The sequence below is a fragment of the Solanum lycopersicum genome, chromosome 5 (genome assembly GCF_036512215.1).
Source record: "Solanum lycopersicum chromosome 5, SLM_r2.1".
Classification (NCBI taxonomy): Eukaryota; Viridiplantae; Streptophyta; class Magnoliopsida; order Solanales; family Solanaceae; genus Solanum; species Solanum lycopersicum.
The window spans coordinates 47,009,456-47,030,919 of record NC_090804.1 but is presented as its reverse complement, the minus strand read 5'-3'; the positions used below and the strand labels follow the sequence as shown (position 1 = coordinate 47,030,919).

General features: G+C 33.7%; 1 protein-coding gene across 1 annotated transcript; it reads right to left on the bottom strand.

The window, feature by feature from the left end:
* Nucleotides 1-20,740: 20,740 nt before the first annotated feature.
* Nucleotides 20,741-21,250, bottom strand: LOC101253785 (uncharacterized). Its single transcript, XM_069298439.1, has 2 exons — nucleotides 21,069-21,250; nucleotides 20,741-20,993 (listed from the first exon to the last, which is right to left on the bottom strand). The coding sequence occupies exons 1-2, from the start codon at nucleotides 21,248-21,250 to the stop codon at nucleotides 20,741-20,743; spliced, it is 435 nt and encodes a 144-aa protein (XP_069154540.1).
* Between the last annotated feature and the right edge of the window lie 214 nt (nucleotides 21,251-21,464).

The window sequence follows — 21,464 nt, the reverse complement described above, 5'->3', positions numbered from 1 at the left end:
TATCTATACACAATTTTCTCTCGCTTTATACAAACAGAAACACAATTTATACATTTTTCTGTTTGTATAAGCGAGGTTGGCGAGCGAGATCTAGAGAGGGGAACGAAAATATATGTATATATACAATTTTCTTTCGCTTTATACAAACACATTTTATACATTTGTGTTTGTATAAAAGCAAGAGGGAGCGAACGAGAGCAGGAGAGTGGCGAGCGAGAGTTTGAGGGAGAGAGACGACTGACAAACAGTTTGCTACAGGGCACACAGTTTGCTACAGGGCACAATTAAATCAAAGTGTGGTTATAACATTTAATTTGAAATGTTAGTTTGTCATTCTATACAATTTTCCCTATTTTAAATGTACAACTTAAGAATTTTATTTACACCAAAATAGCGCTATATTTTTTTTTCCTTTACATAGAAATATTTTATTTTAAAAAAATGAATTTCCAACTCAGCCACGATAATCTCTATTCCGACAAATTACTCTAGAGTTATTTTTAATGAAAAGTGATAGATTTACCCCCGAACTTTAATAAATGGTACGTATATGTAGCGGCCAAATATAGGTACAAATATAACCCTCTCCATAACGGCCCCCAATTTTTTACACGTGTCATAATGCTATTAAACTAACCACTTGACCCTTTTTTTAAACCCATAATCCAACTATCCGCCCCATAACAGATGACCCACCCAATACACACCCTAATGTAAACACCTAATCCTGTTAATTGGGGTGTTTAGATTAGGGTGTGCATTGGGTGGGTTATGTGTTATGGGGCAGATAGTTGGGTTATGGATTAAAAAAAGGGTCAAGCGGGTAGTTTAATAGGATTATGACACGTGTAAAAAAATAGGAGGCCGTTACTGAGAGGGTTATAATTGTACTTATAATTGGATGGTAGGGATATATGTGTATGAAAAGTATAATGGAGGGCATAATACGTAACATTTATTAAAGTTCGGGGGTAAATCCATCCCTTTTCCCTTATTTTTATCATAAAAAATATCAATTTGAAAAATTGAATTGGTATGTTATCCGGAGCATATGATGGTATATTTATTGTTACTAACTGACACCATGTGTCACGACTGGAATCTAGACCCCAGAAGAGATCGGCGTCGTTGACCTCTCAGAGGTCGCAGACAAGCCTACTTACGTCATTCTTACTTTCAATAGGTTAATTTTAGCGGAAAATTTAAAACTTTTTGTTTCTTAACATACATTTAAAAACATTGTCATTAATATGTAATTGTTCACCATCAACCATCTAACATTAAGAGATAAGCAACTGAAAGAAATAGTTCAATTCTTATTAAGATAATTTCAAAAATGACACCAATACATAGTCTGAATAAAAATAGGAACGAAACGCTAGTGGAACATGCTCCACTAGCTCAACTGTAAAACTAAGCTAGAATATAAAACAGAAGCATCCTCGAAAGCATGAGGACCTACCAACTCCGGATGAATGCTGGACGTCTGGATGACTACAACGATGATCCTGTAGCTCTATCGTCCACCTGTACCTGCACCTAAAATAGTAAGTTTGTATAGGGTTAGTACACACTTGTACTAAGTATGGGTATATGCAAGCACACACCAAGGACATGCATGAGAAAGAATAGCTCTTTCCTAACAACATGATTTTTTGGAAGTCAAGTCAGTGGACTTGCCAAATTGAGATTAGGAAAGTTTCCAAATTTGGATTAGGAAAGTCAGTGAGCTTTCCAGATTTGGAATAGGAAAGTTATTCCATGAGAATAACATACATCGTCATACGTTTCACATTTCCACACAACACATAACATTTACACATAGCACATATCATATAGCATACAACACATTTTGCATGTAGCACATAACTTCTTTAATATCATTCCTTCATATGCCATGAGACCTTGGAATCATGGACTTAACACTAAGATATCCCAGAAATGAGGGCTCAACAGATGGGACCTCAACTAGGGAGTCTTCATTAGCAAACACAGAGTCTGCTTCGTTCATTCCTACGTACTCCATTTCATTTCATTCATAGGCCAGTGTAAACACCAGCTATACCTAGGATGTATTTTAAGACTTTCATTAGGTTCATTGTGAAATGACCAAGAATAACCTAATGTCATTACTTGAATCTAACTCACCTTTTGATTATCCTATCCTAACACCTTTGGTATCATTCATTTCATTATGTGCATTATTTGAGGTGGGCCTCATTCATTCATTCGAAACTTTAACTTTAACCGACATAGATTATGTGCACATCATGAAATCAAGTGTCTAACCCACACCAAAAAGAGGTTGAATCACCGTACAAAGTAATCCAATAACATGCTAGCATACATGGGAATCGAACCTCGCCAGATCCCTATATTGACAGTATAGGCTCAAAGACTAGGAGATATAAGGAGAACCATACCCGGCATGCCGGACATTCTCATCTCATGAGAGTTACGTGAACCTCCGTCCTTCCTGAAAGAAGGCATCACCGCTTATAGCTAGTCTATCGCTGCTCAATATAAAGTTTCATTTCATTCATCTCATACGTCACTGAAGCTGGCTTCTAGTATGAGGACATCACAACTCATTAGATGATTTCTCATCTCAACATTTGTATTAAATTTGTTAAGCTCAATACCTTCATTAGAGTGTTCATAGAGACTGGTCTCTTCATTAACTTACACTCTTATAGGTGAGTACGTTTTGATAGCATTTACTTAGGCTCATTTGAGATTGTTCTCATCTTTTACATTAGCCTCATATCATGTTGTCACCACATTCATTAACATTAGCACATTTGCTCTTCATAATTACTAACCCCTTTTTACATGAATGTTCATTTTTCATCACATGCCAATGCACTTGGTTATTTGTGTGTTTCACACTCTTACTTGACCCTTCTAGGGTTTCATAATTTCATTACATAATAATCATTTCATCGTATGCCAATGCACTTGTCCATTCAGTGTGTTTTACACTCGTACTTAATCCTTCTAGGGTTACATCATTTCATTACATACATCTTAGGTTCACTTCTTTTAAACGTATGCTAGACTTATGAGTCTATACACACAAGCCATGAGGCTTCATTCATAGTTCATTACGTGATTCATATATTCCTAAGATTATGTAGCACAAGACTTATGTATCTTGTATGCATGCCAAGAATCTTGATTTTGATCTAACTAGGTGACATTATTCTTGGATATTTTGTTCACGTATTACTTATGTATCAATATGGAAGTTTGGACAAGGAAACCCAAGTTCGAATCACTTGGATAAAATTTACATTTTTCATTGATTTTATGTTTAATCTCCATGACATTGGGACTCTAGATTGAAACACAACATTAACATTGTATCTTTAATTTTCTACTTGGTTTTCCTCTTAATTTGGCCGAAGGGTTGTGGGTTCGAACCCCCACAACCCCTTTTGATTTTTCATTAACATCTCATTGCCCCTTTTCGCCTAAACCAAGAGGTTGTGGGATCAAAACCCCACAGCCTCTTTCATTTTATTCTTTATTTTTTTCGCTGGGCATTGGGAGGTTGTGGGTTCGAACCCCCACAACCTCCTTATTTAATTTTTTAATTAAAACTCCCTAGGCTAGGCGTTTGTCAGTGAGGTTGTGGGATCGAGCCGCCACAACCTCACCTAATTTTTCTTATTTAGTTCCCCTTCCTCTTTCCAGTCTGGAGGTTGTGGGTTCGATTCCCACGCCTCCAATTTATTTACTTAAATTATTTGTTCTCTCCTTACCCAACCAGTAGCCGACTTTGATTCCTCCCAGCCCCATATTCATTTCCTTTTTCGCGAATCACAGTAGCCACACGGGTTTGATTTCCCTTAACCCCATTTTACCCCTTTATGTTTTTAGCATCCTTCACATGTGAGGTCTTGGGTTTAATCCCCAGTGACCTCACCTATTTTATTTTCATTTTAAAAACCCAGATTCTTAGCCTTATTTTTGAACGAAACTAGAGTACACCAAGCTAGAAATTTAATCCCAACTTTAGCTTCCTTTAGTGTATTGTTAGGTGTATTTTAGTAGTTACATTAGTCAAGCGTTTTCACTCAAAATCAGTAAACTCACACCCCATATGAACATCACGTTGTGTAAAACTTTAGAACATAAAATACAAGGATTAACATGCCATTACACATCTCCAACAGTGACTAACTTCACAACTAGCACGTTGCACACACACATCACTTTTTCACATGATTTCGAACAACATAATCAATATTCACAAAATCTTGAAAATGAGTACTTAAACATTAATATCACAAAAACACATTTCATTCCTACTTTGTACCAGCAAACATACCCAACCTATGATTCAATGGGAGCTAGTGACAGGGACCAGCATAGGGAAACTACCATAGTTTTCAGAATAAATATCTTGAATCTTAAGGGGTCTCTTGGAAAAGAGACCAAGAGATAAGAAACTCATACCTTAATTGATTCTCAAACGTTGAACTTGCTGCCAAAACCCTCTCCAAAATCAGTCCAAGCTTCCTCAACGTCCACACTACTCGACGGACAACTTCTCTTTTCCTTAACGTTTTTGGTTACTTTGTTTTTCTTAAAATTTCATGTGAGTTCTTCAAGTGTGAAGAATTCTTAATATAATTTCTGTTCTTTTAGTTGTTTAGGGAGAGAGCAAAGTGAAAGAGATGGTGAAACGTGAGAGAGAGATTGTGAGAGAGTGAAACATGTGAAGTTGTTTAGGCTTAGATAATGACTTAGTCAATTTAGGAATCTCCTTAATACTTGAATAATTAATAATAAAAATATTATTTTCCTATTTCATAAATCAGCTAATAAATATTAATTAATTAAATTAATTTATCAATTTCAATAAAAACAATTTAAATCATTGCTTCCACATAGGTTCAAACCCGTGTGGAGCAAGACTTCACTTCAAGAGCTCAATTTCGGCTCTCTGTCTCCCCAAATTTCCCCTCTATATTATTAATTAATTAATTAATTATATATTTAGGGTAATTACGATACTACCCTTATCCTGTTAAAAGACCATTTTACCCTTAGACCCTCAAAACTTAAGATTTCCTCTTTTAAGTCTGGTAAAGACTCCTTCGATTAAATCTTCATTTTCGAGAGCCCTATATGGTAGGTTGCAACCTTTACAAGCTCAACTAACTCTCCAAGTTAATTGGCTTGACCGTAGTAAGGGTTTTGAGGTATAGTTCGACGTGTATCAATCCGTGTGAACCTTGGTCTAATCGCAAGCATTCTTTACATATTAGGCATTTCTTAACTTATTCATATTTTTAGGGTTGTTACACCATGTCTATAGCATGATGTTAATTAGGTGTATTTTTTGGTTCAAATTATATTACCTTCATGATTTTTTTTAAATTTTAACGTGTAACTACATGTTTTATGTAGATTTTTAAAAAATATCAAAATTATACCAACATATTATAATTATTATTCGGTATACTTGCTGTTGAAAAATACCCCAATTTGATGTCTATGGTATATGTTCATGTTATAGTTGTTAAGTTGATGTGTAAAATAAATAGAGCACACTTCACAAAACAATGTGAAGACGATAAGAAAAGGATTTAAGAAACAGATAAAGACGACTATGAAGAAAAAAGATTGTAAAACTAAAGAGAAATAAGAACACCAAAGTGACGAAGAAGATGAAAGGTAAGAGAGAGTTTCTAGAATAACTCAGATACCTATTGAAAACACTATCAATTTTCTTCGTACCATAAACATAAAAAACCTTTAATTAAATAGAATAAATAACTCAATTACACCAAAAAATTATTCAATGTAAAAGGAAAAACAAATTTAACATCCTAAAAAGATTTGTATTATTTCTAGGAACTATACCAACTCTATTGGTACCACATATCTGAATATAGAAGGATTCAGATAAACTACAGAAAACATACACAAAAAAAAAGAAATTAATAACAAACAAACATGTGAATGTGGGTGTGTTTACTAAGAGACAGAATAACTGATAATTAAATACCAAAATACACTCCACTAAAATGGCACAATCTACTAAAAGTCAGAAAGAAAAAAATTCGCAAAAAATTTAAAAACCACAAAATTATATAATTTGTTATGTATCTAATTTAAAAACTTAGTTCGTAAAAAATATAAGTATTCTGATATTTTGTTAATAATAGTCTTAAGTTATATAATTCTGTAATTTTCTGATTTTTTAAATGTACAACTTAAGAATTTTATTTACACCAAAATAGCAGTATTTTTTCCCTTTACATATCAATTTCTTTTTTCAAAGACAGAATTTAAATTAAAAAAAAATGAATTTTCAACTCAGCAACGATAATCACCATTCCCATAAATTACTCCAAAGTTATTGTATTTTAGTATATATGATTAGCTGGTGTATATATAAGTAAGAAAACATTTAATATTGTTTTTATCATAAAAATATCAATTTGAAATTTTGAATTGGTATATGTTATCTGGAGCATATGATGGTATATTTGTTGTTACTAACTGAGACGATGTCTATAACATGATGTTAAGTTGGTGTATTTTTTGGTTCAAATTATATTATCTTCGTGATTCTTTTTAAATTTTAACATGTAACTGCATGAATTTTATGTAGATTTTTAAAAGATATCAAAATTATACCCAACATATTACAATTATTATTGGGTATACTTACTGGTGAAAAATACACCAATTTGACATCTATGGTATACTTTGATGTTATAGTTGTTAAGTTGATGTGTAAAATAAACAGAGTACAAGACAATGTGAAGACGATAAAAAAAGGATTTAAGAAAGAGATGAAGATGACACTGAAGAAAAAAGATTGTAAGACTAAAGAGAAATAAGAACACCAAAGTGACGAAGAAAACATAAAAAAAAATTAGAAATTAAAAACAAACAGACATGTGAATGTGGGTGTATTTACTAAGAGAGAGAATAACTGATAATTAAATACCAAAATGCACTCCACTAAAAATGGCACAATCTACTAAAAGTTAGAAAGAAAAAATTTTGAAAAAAAATTAAAAAACACAAAATTAAATATTTTGTTATGTATGTAATTTAAAAACATCGTTTCCAATGTATTCTGATATTTATTAATAATATTCTTAAGTAGTATACTTTTATAATTTTTCCCAATGATAATCAATTAATTGACTTTAATTTGCGCTCCTTTCTTATAAATTTACTAGGAGTACATTAATATTTTCTTAAACTTTTTTCTATTTTGTTTTTTAGTCATTCAAATTCAAATTTCTATAATCTTATTACTTCAATTTTTTTTATACTTTTGGGGGATAATGCCCAAGTACCCCCTCAACCTATGCCCGAAATCTCAGAGACACACTTATACTATACTAAGGTCCTATTACCCCCCTGAACTTATTTTATTAATAATTTTTTACCCCTTTTTAGCTTACGTGGCACTATCTTATGGGCCCAACGATGGTTGACTTTTTTTCCGAACTAGTGCCACATAGGCTAAAAAGGGGTAGAAAATTACATATAAAATAAGTTCAGGGGGGTAATAGGACCTTAGTATAGTATAAGTGTGTCTCTGGGATTTCGGGCATAGGTTGAGGGGGTACTTGGGTATTTTCCCTACTTTTGGTGATTGGATTTTAGTATTTTAATTCATAGATTTTTACCAAAAATATGAAATTATATAGTTTGTTAATTTACCGTTCATTTAGTTAATATAAATGTAAAAAAGTTCTTTTGTAAAATTTAATCTTTTTTCTCCTTTATTAACGAAAAAAGGTTTTGAGAGGTAAAAGAAGAGAGGCTACGTTGCTATTTGTATATAAATAAACAAATAAAAAAGCAACGGGGCAAATCATTCGTTTTGCTTGACGGTGGGTACACTATTGAAAATTATGGACGATCTCTATCTATTAATTGAACCCATTTCTGTAAAATGTTGGGTACTCCACGGATGACAAGATAGACATACTAAAAGTTATAATACCACAATTATCAAAATAGATATAAATAATATGAAGTTATTATTGAAAAAACTTAAAACTAGTAAATAAATTATAGCGCTCATTATAATACAAATAAGAAAAAAAAAGGGAATAACTTCAAAACTATAAAAGACTCAACCTCTAAACTATATTGATACCAAAAGAAATTCTCAAACCAATAACATGAAAATAACAAAAAAAAAGACGAAAATAAAGCATAAAGAAGGAAACTGGAAGCAGAGAGACCTATTGGAGGTTAGAAGTTGCTCTATAGTTTGCACATTGCAAACAAAATGTAGAAATGTTAGCGATTATTAGTTACACCAGTGTTCACGAAAGTGTGAAGCGAAAAAAAGTGATAGGCCCCGCTTCACGCTTTGAGCGAAGCGATCGCTTCATTGAAGTGGAGCGTAAATTAAAAGAAAAGAGACCAAAATAAATAAAGACAATTTGTATAACCAAAATTTCAAATTAAAAACCAAAAATTAGACATCACAAATCTTCCATATAACATAACACAAGCAAATCAAAGTTGTATGCATGGTTCAAAATCTTGCATTCCTCCATTATCATTATACTGCTCACCATCTTCTTCAAGTACATCACTATCTCTTTCAACTTCATCCACTAGGAATAGACTAGTAGCTACTTCTTTTCCCCTCCTATGTGAGATTGAAGTACTTACTCTTAATCATATTGGTTCTCCTAAACCTCACTTGCCTCTCCAAAAACACCCCAAGTGAAGTCAGAATCTCCCTAAAAAATTTCTTTATCTTCAGCATTCTCAACTCCAGTTAGCCATTCATAGACATCGTCAATATTGTCCAAACGAATCGTATCAATCACATTGCGAGCATTGTAATGATGCCTCAATGTCTATTGTATTTTATGAAACACTAGGTCATTGAGGCGCTTGAGGGTTAGTCTATTCCTTTTCTTGGTATGAAGCCGCAAATAAATTACGACAAGTAATCAGTAAGAGATAAGATAATTAAGATAACTTAGTTATCTCAATATAATAAATCTTTTCTCTATATTGCATGTTCAAACACACTCCATTTCTTTCTCACCTGATGAGCTACAAGTTAGACTTAGAACTTTGATGGTGAACTTTTGTAATTCTGGATTTTTTTGAGCCATACAACCTCGATTATTCAACTATTCAAGTAGAACAACTCAAAAATTAGCAAGTCTAATGAAATAATTTAAAGCTAAAGCCCTAAACCATTTACCTGATGACTTCTTCGTTCTTTGTCTTATAGCCGTTTGTAACCCAAAAAGTCCATCATCACTCCTATAAGTGCGTATCTCATATGTTATGGAATCTTGGACGTCTTCATCGACAACTATCTTAGCAACACATTTATGAAATCCCTTCCACACTTCTTTAGATAGTAAGTCTACATTATCATAAAAAAGTGATGGTTTCAAAATATTCCCAGCTGCATGCAAATGTTGGTGAAATTGAGTATTCCACCTTTTATCAATTGTCTCAAAAACATTTGCATATTTATTCTTATCCTTAATCTTTTTGAATAGATCCCTTAGTCCTATCCGTTGCTTCATAGATGTACCCCATTGGTGATTTTTGCTCCCCATCGACCAAACAGAGTATCTTAATCAAGGGGCCACCAAACTTGAGAGCATGCACAACATAATTACTTAAGGTATAAGAAAGCATTATGCTTGCAACTTCTTTTCTTGTCACTTCTTTTGCAAATTTACTAGTGTTTCATTTTTCTGATATGAACAAGCTTCTTAAATTGACCATTTTGTGTGCATGCTATGCAAGGTCAAAAAATCAGTAGCAAATCTAGTCTTGCCAAGTTTCACCAATTTTTTTTTGTTTTGTGAATCTCGTCATCATATTCAATAATAAAGGCCTTTGAACAATGTAGGCATGTACCCTAACTGCTTTAATAAAAATACTTGTGAAGGGTCTTTCCATGAAAATGTCTCCAAAGACCAAATTTATGCAATGGGCTTCATATGGAGTCCAACATATGTGTAGGAAAACTCCTTTCAACATATCACCCGCTTTAAGATTTTCAGCTACATTATTTGTAACAACTTGACCAATATTTTCAACTTCAATCTTTTTTATTGTGTTCTGAAATATGGAGAACATTTTGATTGAATCAGTGGACGAGTCACTCAAATCGATGGATTCAAGAAATATGCTTCCTTTTGGACACATTGATGATCATTTTCCCGTTCTTGCTGTCCACTTATCCATCATAATGGAACATCCAATCTTGTTCCATTCTACTCTATGTTCTTCCACAAGTTTTAGTGTCTCTTCCACTTCTTTGGATAGAGAACTTACACTAACTTCGTGATAAGTGGGAGGTTTCATTCCTGGCCACTGTGCCCTCATACACCCATCGTGAAAAGGCTGTAACTGTATGTTCCGTTAAAACTCTTTTGGCAACATCCTGCAAACTTCTTTTACCATTTTCCTTGCATCATCTCCTAGCTTTTGTGGAAAATAACAATCTAAAGGACCTTTTCTACCGGTTGATCTGCACCTTGAAGAGACTGTTGCATTCATTGATCGTTTTTTGACTTTGTATGAAGTGATAAATCAACAACTTCACCTTCCTCCATTTCTTCATCTTCATCATAACCAAGATTCTCACATCCGGTTGATGTAATATTTGACGTTTTAGATCCCTTTTCTCCTCAACATACCTTCTAATTTCTTCCCTCACAACATCCGGACATTTTGAACATCATACAACAATCTTAGAAGTACCCATCATATGTTCCTTGTGACGAAAGATTCTACCTTTAGATTGCTTGTTACAAAACACACATTTAACTATAGATCAATCAATATCACTATTTTTTCCATATTTCCAGGATGGATCAGTCATTATTATTTTTATCTTTCTGTTAAGTTTGAAGAAAAGGCAAATATTAATTTCTAATCACCATAGAAATGTATAATAATGAGACACACTAATAAGAAAAAAAAATCAGAAAAAGTCCATTTAAAAAAAAACTGTAGTAACAAATTATATTGTTAAGAAATAAATCAAGAATATAATTAGTTAATAAATGGTTAACTTTTTGAATCCGCACAACTACACTTTTATTAGGCTAAAAAATGATTCACTTTTGATATATAGCAGAAACAGAGCAGTAGTGCAACAAAACAGAGCAAGACTAAAAAGAAGAAGAAGAAGAAGAAGAAGGAGGAAAAGTCTAAGTCAGCCAAAAAACAGTGAAAAAATGAGAGTATCAAAAGTGGAAAATCCTAGGTCCTTGGAAAAGCAGAAGAAAAAAAGATGTAGGAAAAGAAAAAACATAGAAAAAGAAGAAGAAGAAAGAAACAAAGAAAGAGAGAGAATTTACATGAGGAAGAATGCGTGAAAACCCTAAAGGAGTAGCAAACTGAAGTGGGTCTCTTGAAATAAAAGGACACTGCTCTTTTTTTTAAAACTTTTGATCGATCTTTTCATACCTAAAATAATTAAGCGTTGCTTAATGGGATTTGACTCGCTTCTTTTTTTAAAGCACACTTCTTTTTAGCCTCATCGGTTCTGTTATGTGAAGCGTAGAAGGCTTGGGTCGCTTTGCTTCATTTCTTTAAGCGAAGAAGCGCTTGCTTTCCTGAACACCGGGTTACACAATAAACGACAAAAGGATAATTGAAAACATTCAAAGAGGACTTTGAGTTATGAGTTATTTTAGTATGAAAATTTTCTATTAGTTCATTTTTGAGTATATAACTATTAAATAAAGGTTTTATTAAGCAATTACTGTTCCAACTTTAGAAATTTCTATGCCCATAAGCACAAATGATGATGAGACTTATGCTTAAGAGAAGGCCCTGAATTTTTGGACTTACATCCCATGATACTTGCATCCCAATTCGTAGGTGTACCGGTTGGGCGGGGAAACACTTGTATTCTAGAGATGAGACACATATCGAGATGTATGAATCACAAGAGAACCTAAACAACACTATTAAGAGAGGTACACTTGATTTCAGATGTAACCTTTTGACATTTTGCACATTTGGAGAAACATTTTTGACCTTTTACTCACAGTGTAATTGAACTTACCATAATAGAACAATCCCTTTATTTCTCACATTAAATATGTACGTACAATCTCTATGCAATGAACTCCCGCAAATACTGACAATAATTTTAACATTTGATTGAGTCCATAAAAATCATAATTCAAGCGAAGGTAGAAAATGCTTATTTTTAAAAATATTTAAGATTCACTATGTTAAAAAGAAATCGATATTCAGAATAAGGATTTAAGTCATTAAGGAGGAAAACAGGATAAGATGCTCCAGTACACTAGATGTTCTTCGTAGTTTTGGGTATATAGCAAGAGTTAATGATAATTGAGAGAAGATAAAAATAAATAAAGTTGAAAAGTTCGGAACTTGGAGAAGTTCTGTTATGCTTTGGTAAAAAAAAAGTTCTCCCTCATTGGTGGGAAAAAGAAAAATAGAAGTGTTTAAATAGAGAAACACTTCTATTAATTGTAAAAAGGGTTGTAACTTTGAACATATTTATCCGTGTAAAAATGAATGTGAGTCAACAAGTTAAAGACCTAAATGACCACGAGAAGAATCAACGAACAATACACTACCTAATGATGATCCTAGGCGTAGTAATCGCCAACATAAATCCACTTCTTTCGAGCAGATTTTGTAGAATTCTTTCTTGAAAATGAGCCTCCAACATTTTAAGCAGCTCTATCTTCGTCCGAGTCATTCAATAGGAAAGAATCATTCAATAGTGATATTGAATCAATTTTAAGTAATCATACTTGGGAATCGAATGATCTTTCTCCAGAAAAAAACCATTAGGATCAAAGTGGATATTTAAAAGTAAAATGAAAGCCGATGGGACTATTGAAAAATATAAGAATAGACTTGTAATCAAAGCATACAAACAAAAAGAAGGTTTGGACTACTTTGATACATATTCTATAGTAATAAAGATAAGATTAATTAGGATGTTAATAGCACTAGCGACAGTGCATGATATAAAAATCTACCAGATGGATTTAAAGAAAACCTTCTTAAATAGAGAATCAGAAGAGGACATTTACATGGAAAAACCTACAGGTTTTTGTGTTTCCTAGTAAAGAAAAGAAAGTGTGCAGACTTGTGAAGTCACTTTATGGTCTCAATCAAGCACCCAAACAATGATATAGTAAATTTGACCAAATAGTATTGGAAAATAGATTCAAGATTAACGAATGAGATAAGTGTGCTTATATTAAAAACGTTATGAATCATGAAGTCATTATTTGTATGTATATTGATGACACGTTAATAATAAGTAAAAATATTGACTATCTAAAGGTACTAAGTGCAGGTTGTCCACCAAGTTCGATACGAAGGACTTAACAGTTGCTGATTTGATATGAGGTATCAAGATTGTCAAAACTCCTCAGGGCCTATCATTATCGCAATCTCATTATACTGAAAGTGTATTGGATAAGTTAAATATTTGAATTTTTGATGTTGTCAAAACTCTAATTGATTTAAGCTTTAAATTAACAAAGAATGAAGGTGAAAGTGACTCTCAATTGGAATATGCTAGAGTGTTGGGAAGTTTGATGTATATTATGAATTGTATGCAACCAGATATAGTAGGGGCTATTAGCAAACTGAGGATATAGTGTGGTTTGCATTACAATAATATCTTGCCATCATTGAAGGATATAGTGATGCAATTGGATCACCGGTTCAAATGAAGTAAAAATCCACAAGTGGTTATGTGTTTATACTTGGTATAAGAGTCTCTTGAAAGTCGTCCAAACTGACATGTATCGCTCGCTCCACAATGGAATATGAATTTATTGCTTTAGATTAGGCTGGTAAAGAAGCTGAATAACTCAAGAATTTTGTATTCCGTTCTAGACCAAACTCGTGGGACCTATTTGCATATAGTGAGATAGTCAAACAACAATAGGTAGGATAGGGAGCTTCATATACAACGGGAAGTCTTGTCATATACGACGGAGACATAACAATGTAAGACAACTGCATTCTAATAGAAGTATCACAATTTACCATGTAAAGTCAGGCGATAATGTGTCAGATTCACTAACAAAGGCTTAGTGAGAGAGGCAGTTGAAAAATCATCTAGCGGAATGAGTTTATGTCTTAGGAGAAGTCAACATGACAGTAACTCTATCTAGCAGATTAGAGATCCCAAGAGATAGATTAATGAAGAAAAACAAAGTTGTGACTGCCGCTTCAACATTGTTAATCAACTAAGTCCATTCTCATGATAAAGACAATGAGTTAATAAAGCTTAATGTTTTATATGATTTGCTAAGTTTGAAAGATTGACCAAATAGTGTATCCACGAGATGAAACGGTTCGAAATCACCTATGTGAGTGTAAAGTGTAAAACACTTTTAAGAGAATATTATGTCAAAAGTCTATTCTCTATACACTCATGACACAAAGAGGTGTTCATGGTGGAAACGAATGCAACCGTAGGAACCATATATGGTAAAGGGTTAATTGTGTGACATATGGTTGTGTAGGTATACACAAAGCTCGACGGTTCAAATTTATCGCATTTATATTTCTTTTTGTTGGAAATGAGTGTTCTGAAAGTTTGCAACTTTCAGAAATATCCATGATCATTTGAAAGATTTCAAACTTTCATGAATGGACGTGTGGATTTAGAAAGGTTGCAACGCTTCAAAACAAGTTCCTATTGGCTATAAATACCGTTGATTCTTTAGATTTTTTGTAATGACCTGAGAGTACCCCCTAGAAGTTTGGGCAATCTCGAATCATAACACACCATACTTGACCTCTCGGAGGTCTTTTACAAGCCTTTTGACATCATTCTTATGTATGAAAAGTAGTGTGTAACCAAAAATTTTCACACAAAATATCTTAAAACACCTTTCATATTAAAGTCATAGGAAAACACTAAGTCTCAACATATGCCAATCTTAGACTCAAGAATACTTGGGACATGGCCAGTACAGTACTAATATAGAAATACTTAGTAAATTACAATGCTTCGAATTAAAATAAATCTAAAGATAGTTATGCCCTCGAGTCAAGTGAGGACATACTTTAACTTGCTTGAAAGAATCCTAGTTTCCAAGATTTGCTTGAAGACTCTTCTCACCTCCACCTACACCTTTAGATATTACAAAATGTATGGAATTAGTACAAACACATTTACTAAGTATGACTTAATGCATAAAACATGAGAAATGACCATTTGCGAGGAACATGTTCTTTTTGATTAAAACATCATATCATAAGCATAAGAACCATATTTAAGCACCAATCATCACATTTAGGACACATTACAAATTATACTCAATTTATATGTACATTATAGTAAGCTTACAGTGAAGTTCATTGTTACTTTAATGTAATTTCAAATGGAACTTACATATTATAATTTTGAATCAATAACACCTACAGAACACATAAACAGATTCTCCTATCAAAGGTGATTCTAAGGTTCACTTGAGTGAGTTATGAAGTGACTGCTCATACAATCCCTTCACACACACCTAAGAGATCCTTTAGACTACCTAAGATAAGATCATTCTCACTTTATATATATATATATATATATATATATATATATATATATATATATATATATATATATATATATATATATATATATATATATATATATATATATATATATATAAACATTCTCTTATTTAAGTAATGCAAGAAGAGACCTCCCATACACCCTCTCCAAGCTTAAGTTCAGATCATGTCTACTTATTCAATTTACTTTTCTTTCTAAAGTCATTCTTAAGACTTCCATAGGTAAGACATGCAGTGAACATTCTTATGCCCACTTCATACCTTAACTAAGAAACCCTTAAACTACTCTAGGTAAGTATTTAGTCATTGAAATACTTTCTAGTTTAAGTCATTATCTTTATCAGTTCTCTAAGAGACATTCAATACATAACGACATTCAAGTAATGTTCTTGGAAAAGACCTAGGGACTTACTCACTAACATATTCAAAGCCTAATCGTGCAATGTGTAGATAGCATCCTGTACCACCAGCTAAACTTCTCCAATACTAGTAGGTATCCCACATGATCAGAATAGGTAATAACCGACATACACCATACTAGATATGCATGGAATCCAGAGTCAAGAACCTACTCTGTTGGAGGTTTGTTCTACGGTCCAATGGTAGAACTAGGACACATCCCATATAGGCTCATGGTTAAGGAATATGAATCGTTTCTTTGTAATCTAGCCTCAGTCTTAACTAGAGATACTTTCCAAACCATACGCACTCGGTGCTAGACTTTTTTCTCATATAGTAGTTCAATAAAGGAGTACGTGAAGAGGTTCGATATCTAATTCATAATCCAATCACATTACATCTTACAGAAGATGGTCCACTAAGGCTACCTACAATGGTCAAGAGGATAGCTCAATGACTTTCCTAAGGATGATTTCATGCAGTTCCAACCAATCAACACTAAGTCCAGCATTCACATAAAAAGGATGCCATTACGACTTTCAACTTCAAGGATATCATAACCTTCTAACTAGGTTGAAGGTTCCACATAAAGGTCCTTCTTAATAATATTCAAGGTCACATGTAAATCACACATACAAGACAAAAAAGCTTTAGCATACTAAGTCAGAACTCAAATTCACATTGTACATGTATCAACTAAGGGACACAAGTCTACCAAAATAAGACACACACATAATTCATCATATCACATATAACATATCATTCTAGAAGCACATAGGTATAACCAATATCATCTATAGGTCATCGTACTCACTACTATAGTATCATCAATATAAGTATAACAAGTATCACTTCATCTATCAAGAAACATCATACTTTAACATCAAGTAGTTCACATAATGACTACACTATAGTCGACTAGAGACATACATCATCAACAAGAAGAACTCATGCTTTGACTCCACATAAACACATAAGTCATCATGACATTAATAATACCCACATAATCAAGTTATAACATGATAAACCATAATACTTAAAGAAATGCCGACGAAACCACATCATTCACAATTCATAAAGTAATGCCGACAAGACCACATTAATCACAAGTATAGCACATAGGAATCACCAAAATAAGTTGTCACGACCCGAAAGTACCCCCTAGAAGTTAGGGAGAGCCCTCGTTTCGTGATCGGGCATACTTAACCCTTTGGGGTCTTGTACATCACATAAGACATGAAAAGTAGTGCGGATATTTAAAACTTTTTACGAGTAATTAATAAAATACAATCTTTCATAAATACTTAGAGAATCTCATCGTTACAAGCCAACTAAAAGACACGGCATAATATCTTTGGGACATGTCCCTCTACAATAAAGAAAAATACATAACAATGTCTTTAAATAAAAATTAAGAAAAAGACTATGCCCTCGAATATATGAGGATATACTTTTCCTTGAGAGAAACTTTCCCAAGCTCTTCCTCGTAGCCTTCAAACCTTCTAAAGCTTCCAACCTTCTAAAGCTTCCAACCTATACTTATATAGTATATAATAAGTATGGGGTTAGTACAAAACAATGTACTAAGTATGGCATATGCAAAATCATGTAAAAAGGGACATTTTAGTAAAAATAGTTTTTCATGCAATTTAAGTAAAACATTTATGAATACAAAGGCAAAACATCATATAACCAATATTTACAACTTAGGTAAGAATTCCCATGATTTTAAGCCAACAAGAAACATTACAATAAACTAACTTGACCTTCATAGTGAACTCCTTAAGAATTTACAGTAAATACATTTGAACATTGACAATGAATCATTTAAAGCATTCACAATAAATTCAACTTGAGCAATTACAATGAACTATCCTTCACTAAATGAGTGAACTTCCAAGGCCAAGCTGAAGAGAAAGTGAACTCATTTTCCTTAAGAGTTTCCCTACCTCGGAATTATCCTAAGACTCAAAAAGGTAAGATATGAAGGAAGTATGCATATGCCTCTTCCAATACACACCAAAGCAACCGTCAAGACTACCCCTTTCGTCTTACTCAACTCAGGAGGAACAAGCCCCTCAATCAATGGCAAGACATTAAAAGACATCCAACAAACCACCAAAGTCTTCCTTTTAGGAATGCCTACTTAGTGCAATGAGTAGACATCGTCCCATACCACCACCTACCCTAAGTAGTACATTTTTTGGAAGGTTTGTCACCAAGTCTTCCCTTTCGAATGGTTCTACCTAGTGCAATGAGTAGATAGCGTCCCATACCACAACCTACCCTAAGTAGTACGTTCTTTTAGAAGACTTTGTTCAATCAATTCTTTGTGGGGGACTTGCTTAACCGACATAGACCATGAGATCTAGACATGGAATCCCGATATTAACCCCTATCGGATAAGGGATCCTTACTTGCCTTGAGTAAGGTAATGTTTCATATCTTTTACATGGTTTTCCCAAAAGCTACACCTATATGGACACACAGTTAAGGGATAAGGAGATCGCTACTAAGTAACTCATTCTCTACTAACGAGGAGTACTCACGAAGTGTAATCCACCTCTCCTTCATATCCTCTCGGTGCTAGGCATAACTCCACATAGATTTCTTAACATAATAGTCTATCATAGAAAGATCACTAGGAAATGGAGAGGTTGCTACTAGACACCACATCTCAACTCACAAAGTGTGTCCCCCTAAAGATTCCCCTTTTTACTCAACTTGGTATAGTATATTATTTAAAGTGTGTGTGTACATGTGCACACCTTGCATATAAAAGTCATTTAATTTTCATCAAGTTATACACATAATTTAATATTGGTTCATCAAGTTACACACCCTACATGCTTCTCAAAATCATATACTTCATTTAGACTTAAACTAGGTCAAGGATGCAATTCAAGCTACACCAAAACACAATACACGACCCATTTACAATATCTATTCATTTCACATGTTAAACCTTCATGACTACATATTCAAACATACTAAATAACATCAAATTCCTCAATTAGCACCGCCATCCATAAGATGGACCATACTACTCAATATCAATTCATAATAAGAAATATATAATGAAAGCAACTCAACATCAATTCAAACCATAATAAATCATAATCAATTTATCAATATTTCACAATATTAAGTCCCTTAGGGAAGTATCTACACAAACAAGACAAATTTAAGAAGACCCAAGTTCATACTCTACTCAAATCATACTTACATAACTCATTTTCAAGCCAAAAGTTGAAGTATACATAAAAAAGAGTTTCATTAGAGTTTTAACATCAAAATCATCAACTAAACCAAAACTAAATATAATTAAACCATTTAAACTTAAATACAAAAAGACTCCTAGTAGAAATCAAAGTTAGAAGGAGTTTGAGTTTACAAAACCCTTTTTGGAAGTTTGCTTCTTGAATGAAAAGATATTCAAGAATGGATACCATACCTGACTTAAGGAAGAAAAATACAAGATTTTTTGATGAATATACACTTACAACCATCCCTCCTATCTTTCCTTGACTTCTAGCTTTCAATGGAGTCTTGAGAGAGTTTGTCTTCTGAGAGAGAGTTTGAATATTTTAAAGAGAGGGGTCTTGTCTAGGTCTAGGGTTTTAAAAATATTTTAATATAACCTAAAAACATGAAAATTATCAACCCAGGGTCTTAATAGACTTGGGGTGCATTTACATAAAACACCCTAAGTTTGCAGCAACTTCACTGATTGTAGGCCTCACCGGCGGACCTTCACCAACGGACCGTCGTTGAGACAATGGACCATTGGTAGGGTCACGTTGGTGGATAGTTAGCTCCAAATGGATCATGGACAAATTGAATTCACTGGTCCAATCAGCGCCCTAGGTTTATGGACCGTTGAGGGACCAATGGACCATCGTTAGGGTCGTCGATGGCCACTGCTTTTTGGTAGATTTTGCCCAAGTTTTGGACCCTTCATCTAGGGCCTCTTGTGGATCCTCGGTGGGGTCGTTCCCAGATGTTAAATCCCTAAACTAAGACGTGTAGGTATTAGGAACACCCAATGCAATTTTCAAGTAAAACAAACACGTAAAACTCGTGTAATCACAATAAGACACACTAGGACATTCTAAGGCATACTTTTCGAATGTCAAGGACGTTCTTGGTCGATTGAACTCCAAACTTAACAAAATTTCACACACTGCCTAAGGACACTAAACTAACTTAGTTTAAATTATAATCATCTCAATAAACAACCACGAGGCTCTAATTCACCTTAGTTCATTTTGGGGCGTTACATTCTCCCCCACTTAGAATAGTATTCGTCCTGGAAAGACACTTAAACTTTAAGAATAAAAAGGACTCACTTATCATCACATAAAGAAATTCAATAATGATCAAAACAATCAAAAATCAAATCATCAACTAACAATGAGCATCCTTTCACACTTTCAAACACTTAGAAACATAAACTCTTTTATCAAAACTTCAAGAAGTCAAAATTCACCCTTAGTCTTCTTTTATGGAGGAAGAACGTTCCCCAATATTAAATATGCTCATACATAATACTTTTACACACATTGGAACTTAAATTCAAGACAACACAATTTTTCTCAAAAATCCAAATTCTCACAGTGAAGTTCACTGCCAAGTTACCAATTTTTTTTTGAAAATTCATTCTTTAAGTAATTCATCAAGATGACATGATAATATGAACTATAAAACCATATAATCTCACTTCATAACACAAAGGTAACAATTACAAAGAGTTAAGACTTACCAAAACCATTAATCTAGATTAATTATCCTTCCTAGCACCCATCCCATATGAAGTGTTCTTCTTGGGAGCATTAGGATCTAGGGAAGCTTTATTGACATCTTTCCCCCTTGATTTGAGGTTTTGGCAGTCCCTCCTCTTGTGGCCCTTATGACCACATGCAAAACAACCATCCGTTCCAGCAAGACACTTACCTCCATGCTGCTTTCCACAAGTAGGGCACCTAGCCCTTCCATAGGAATGACCACCAACTTGATAATGTTGATTTGGAGCCCTATACATGTTTCCCATGGAAGAATCTTGGGGATAAAACCTCTTTTAAGGCGTTTGGTGGCTAGAATCATCCGACCTAGGCCTTTTACCCTCTTGTGTTATCTCCCTAATTTTGGACTCCTCAATTTGTTGCGCATGAACCATGAGCCTAGAGATATCCATATCATTAAGAAGCATTGCCGTATGACACTCTTTTTCCATCAAGCTAGGAACTCCCATCACAAACTTGTTCATCCTAGACCTAGGGTTGGCTACCATGGTTGCGGCATACTTGGAGAGTTGGGTGAATTTGAGAGAGTACTATTGAACACTCATTCAAACTTGATGAAGTCTCATGAATTCAACCATCTTCTTGTCCCTCCACTCTAAGGAAAAGTACCTATATAGGGGAAAAAACCTATCTAGAAAAGCCTCTTTGAATTATTACCAATCAACTGGCCCTCTTTTAAGGGGTCGCTCACTCCTCCCTTGC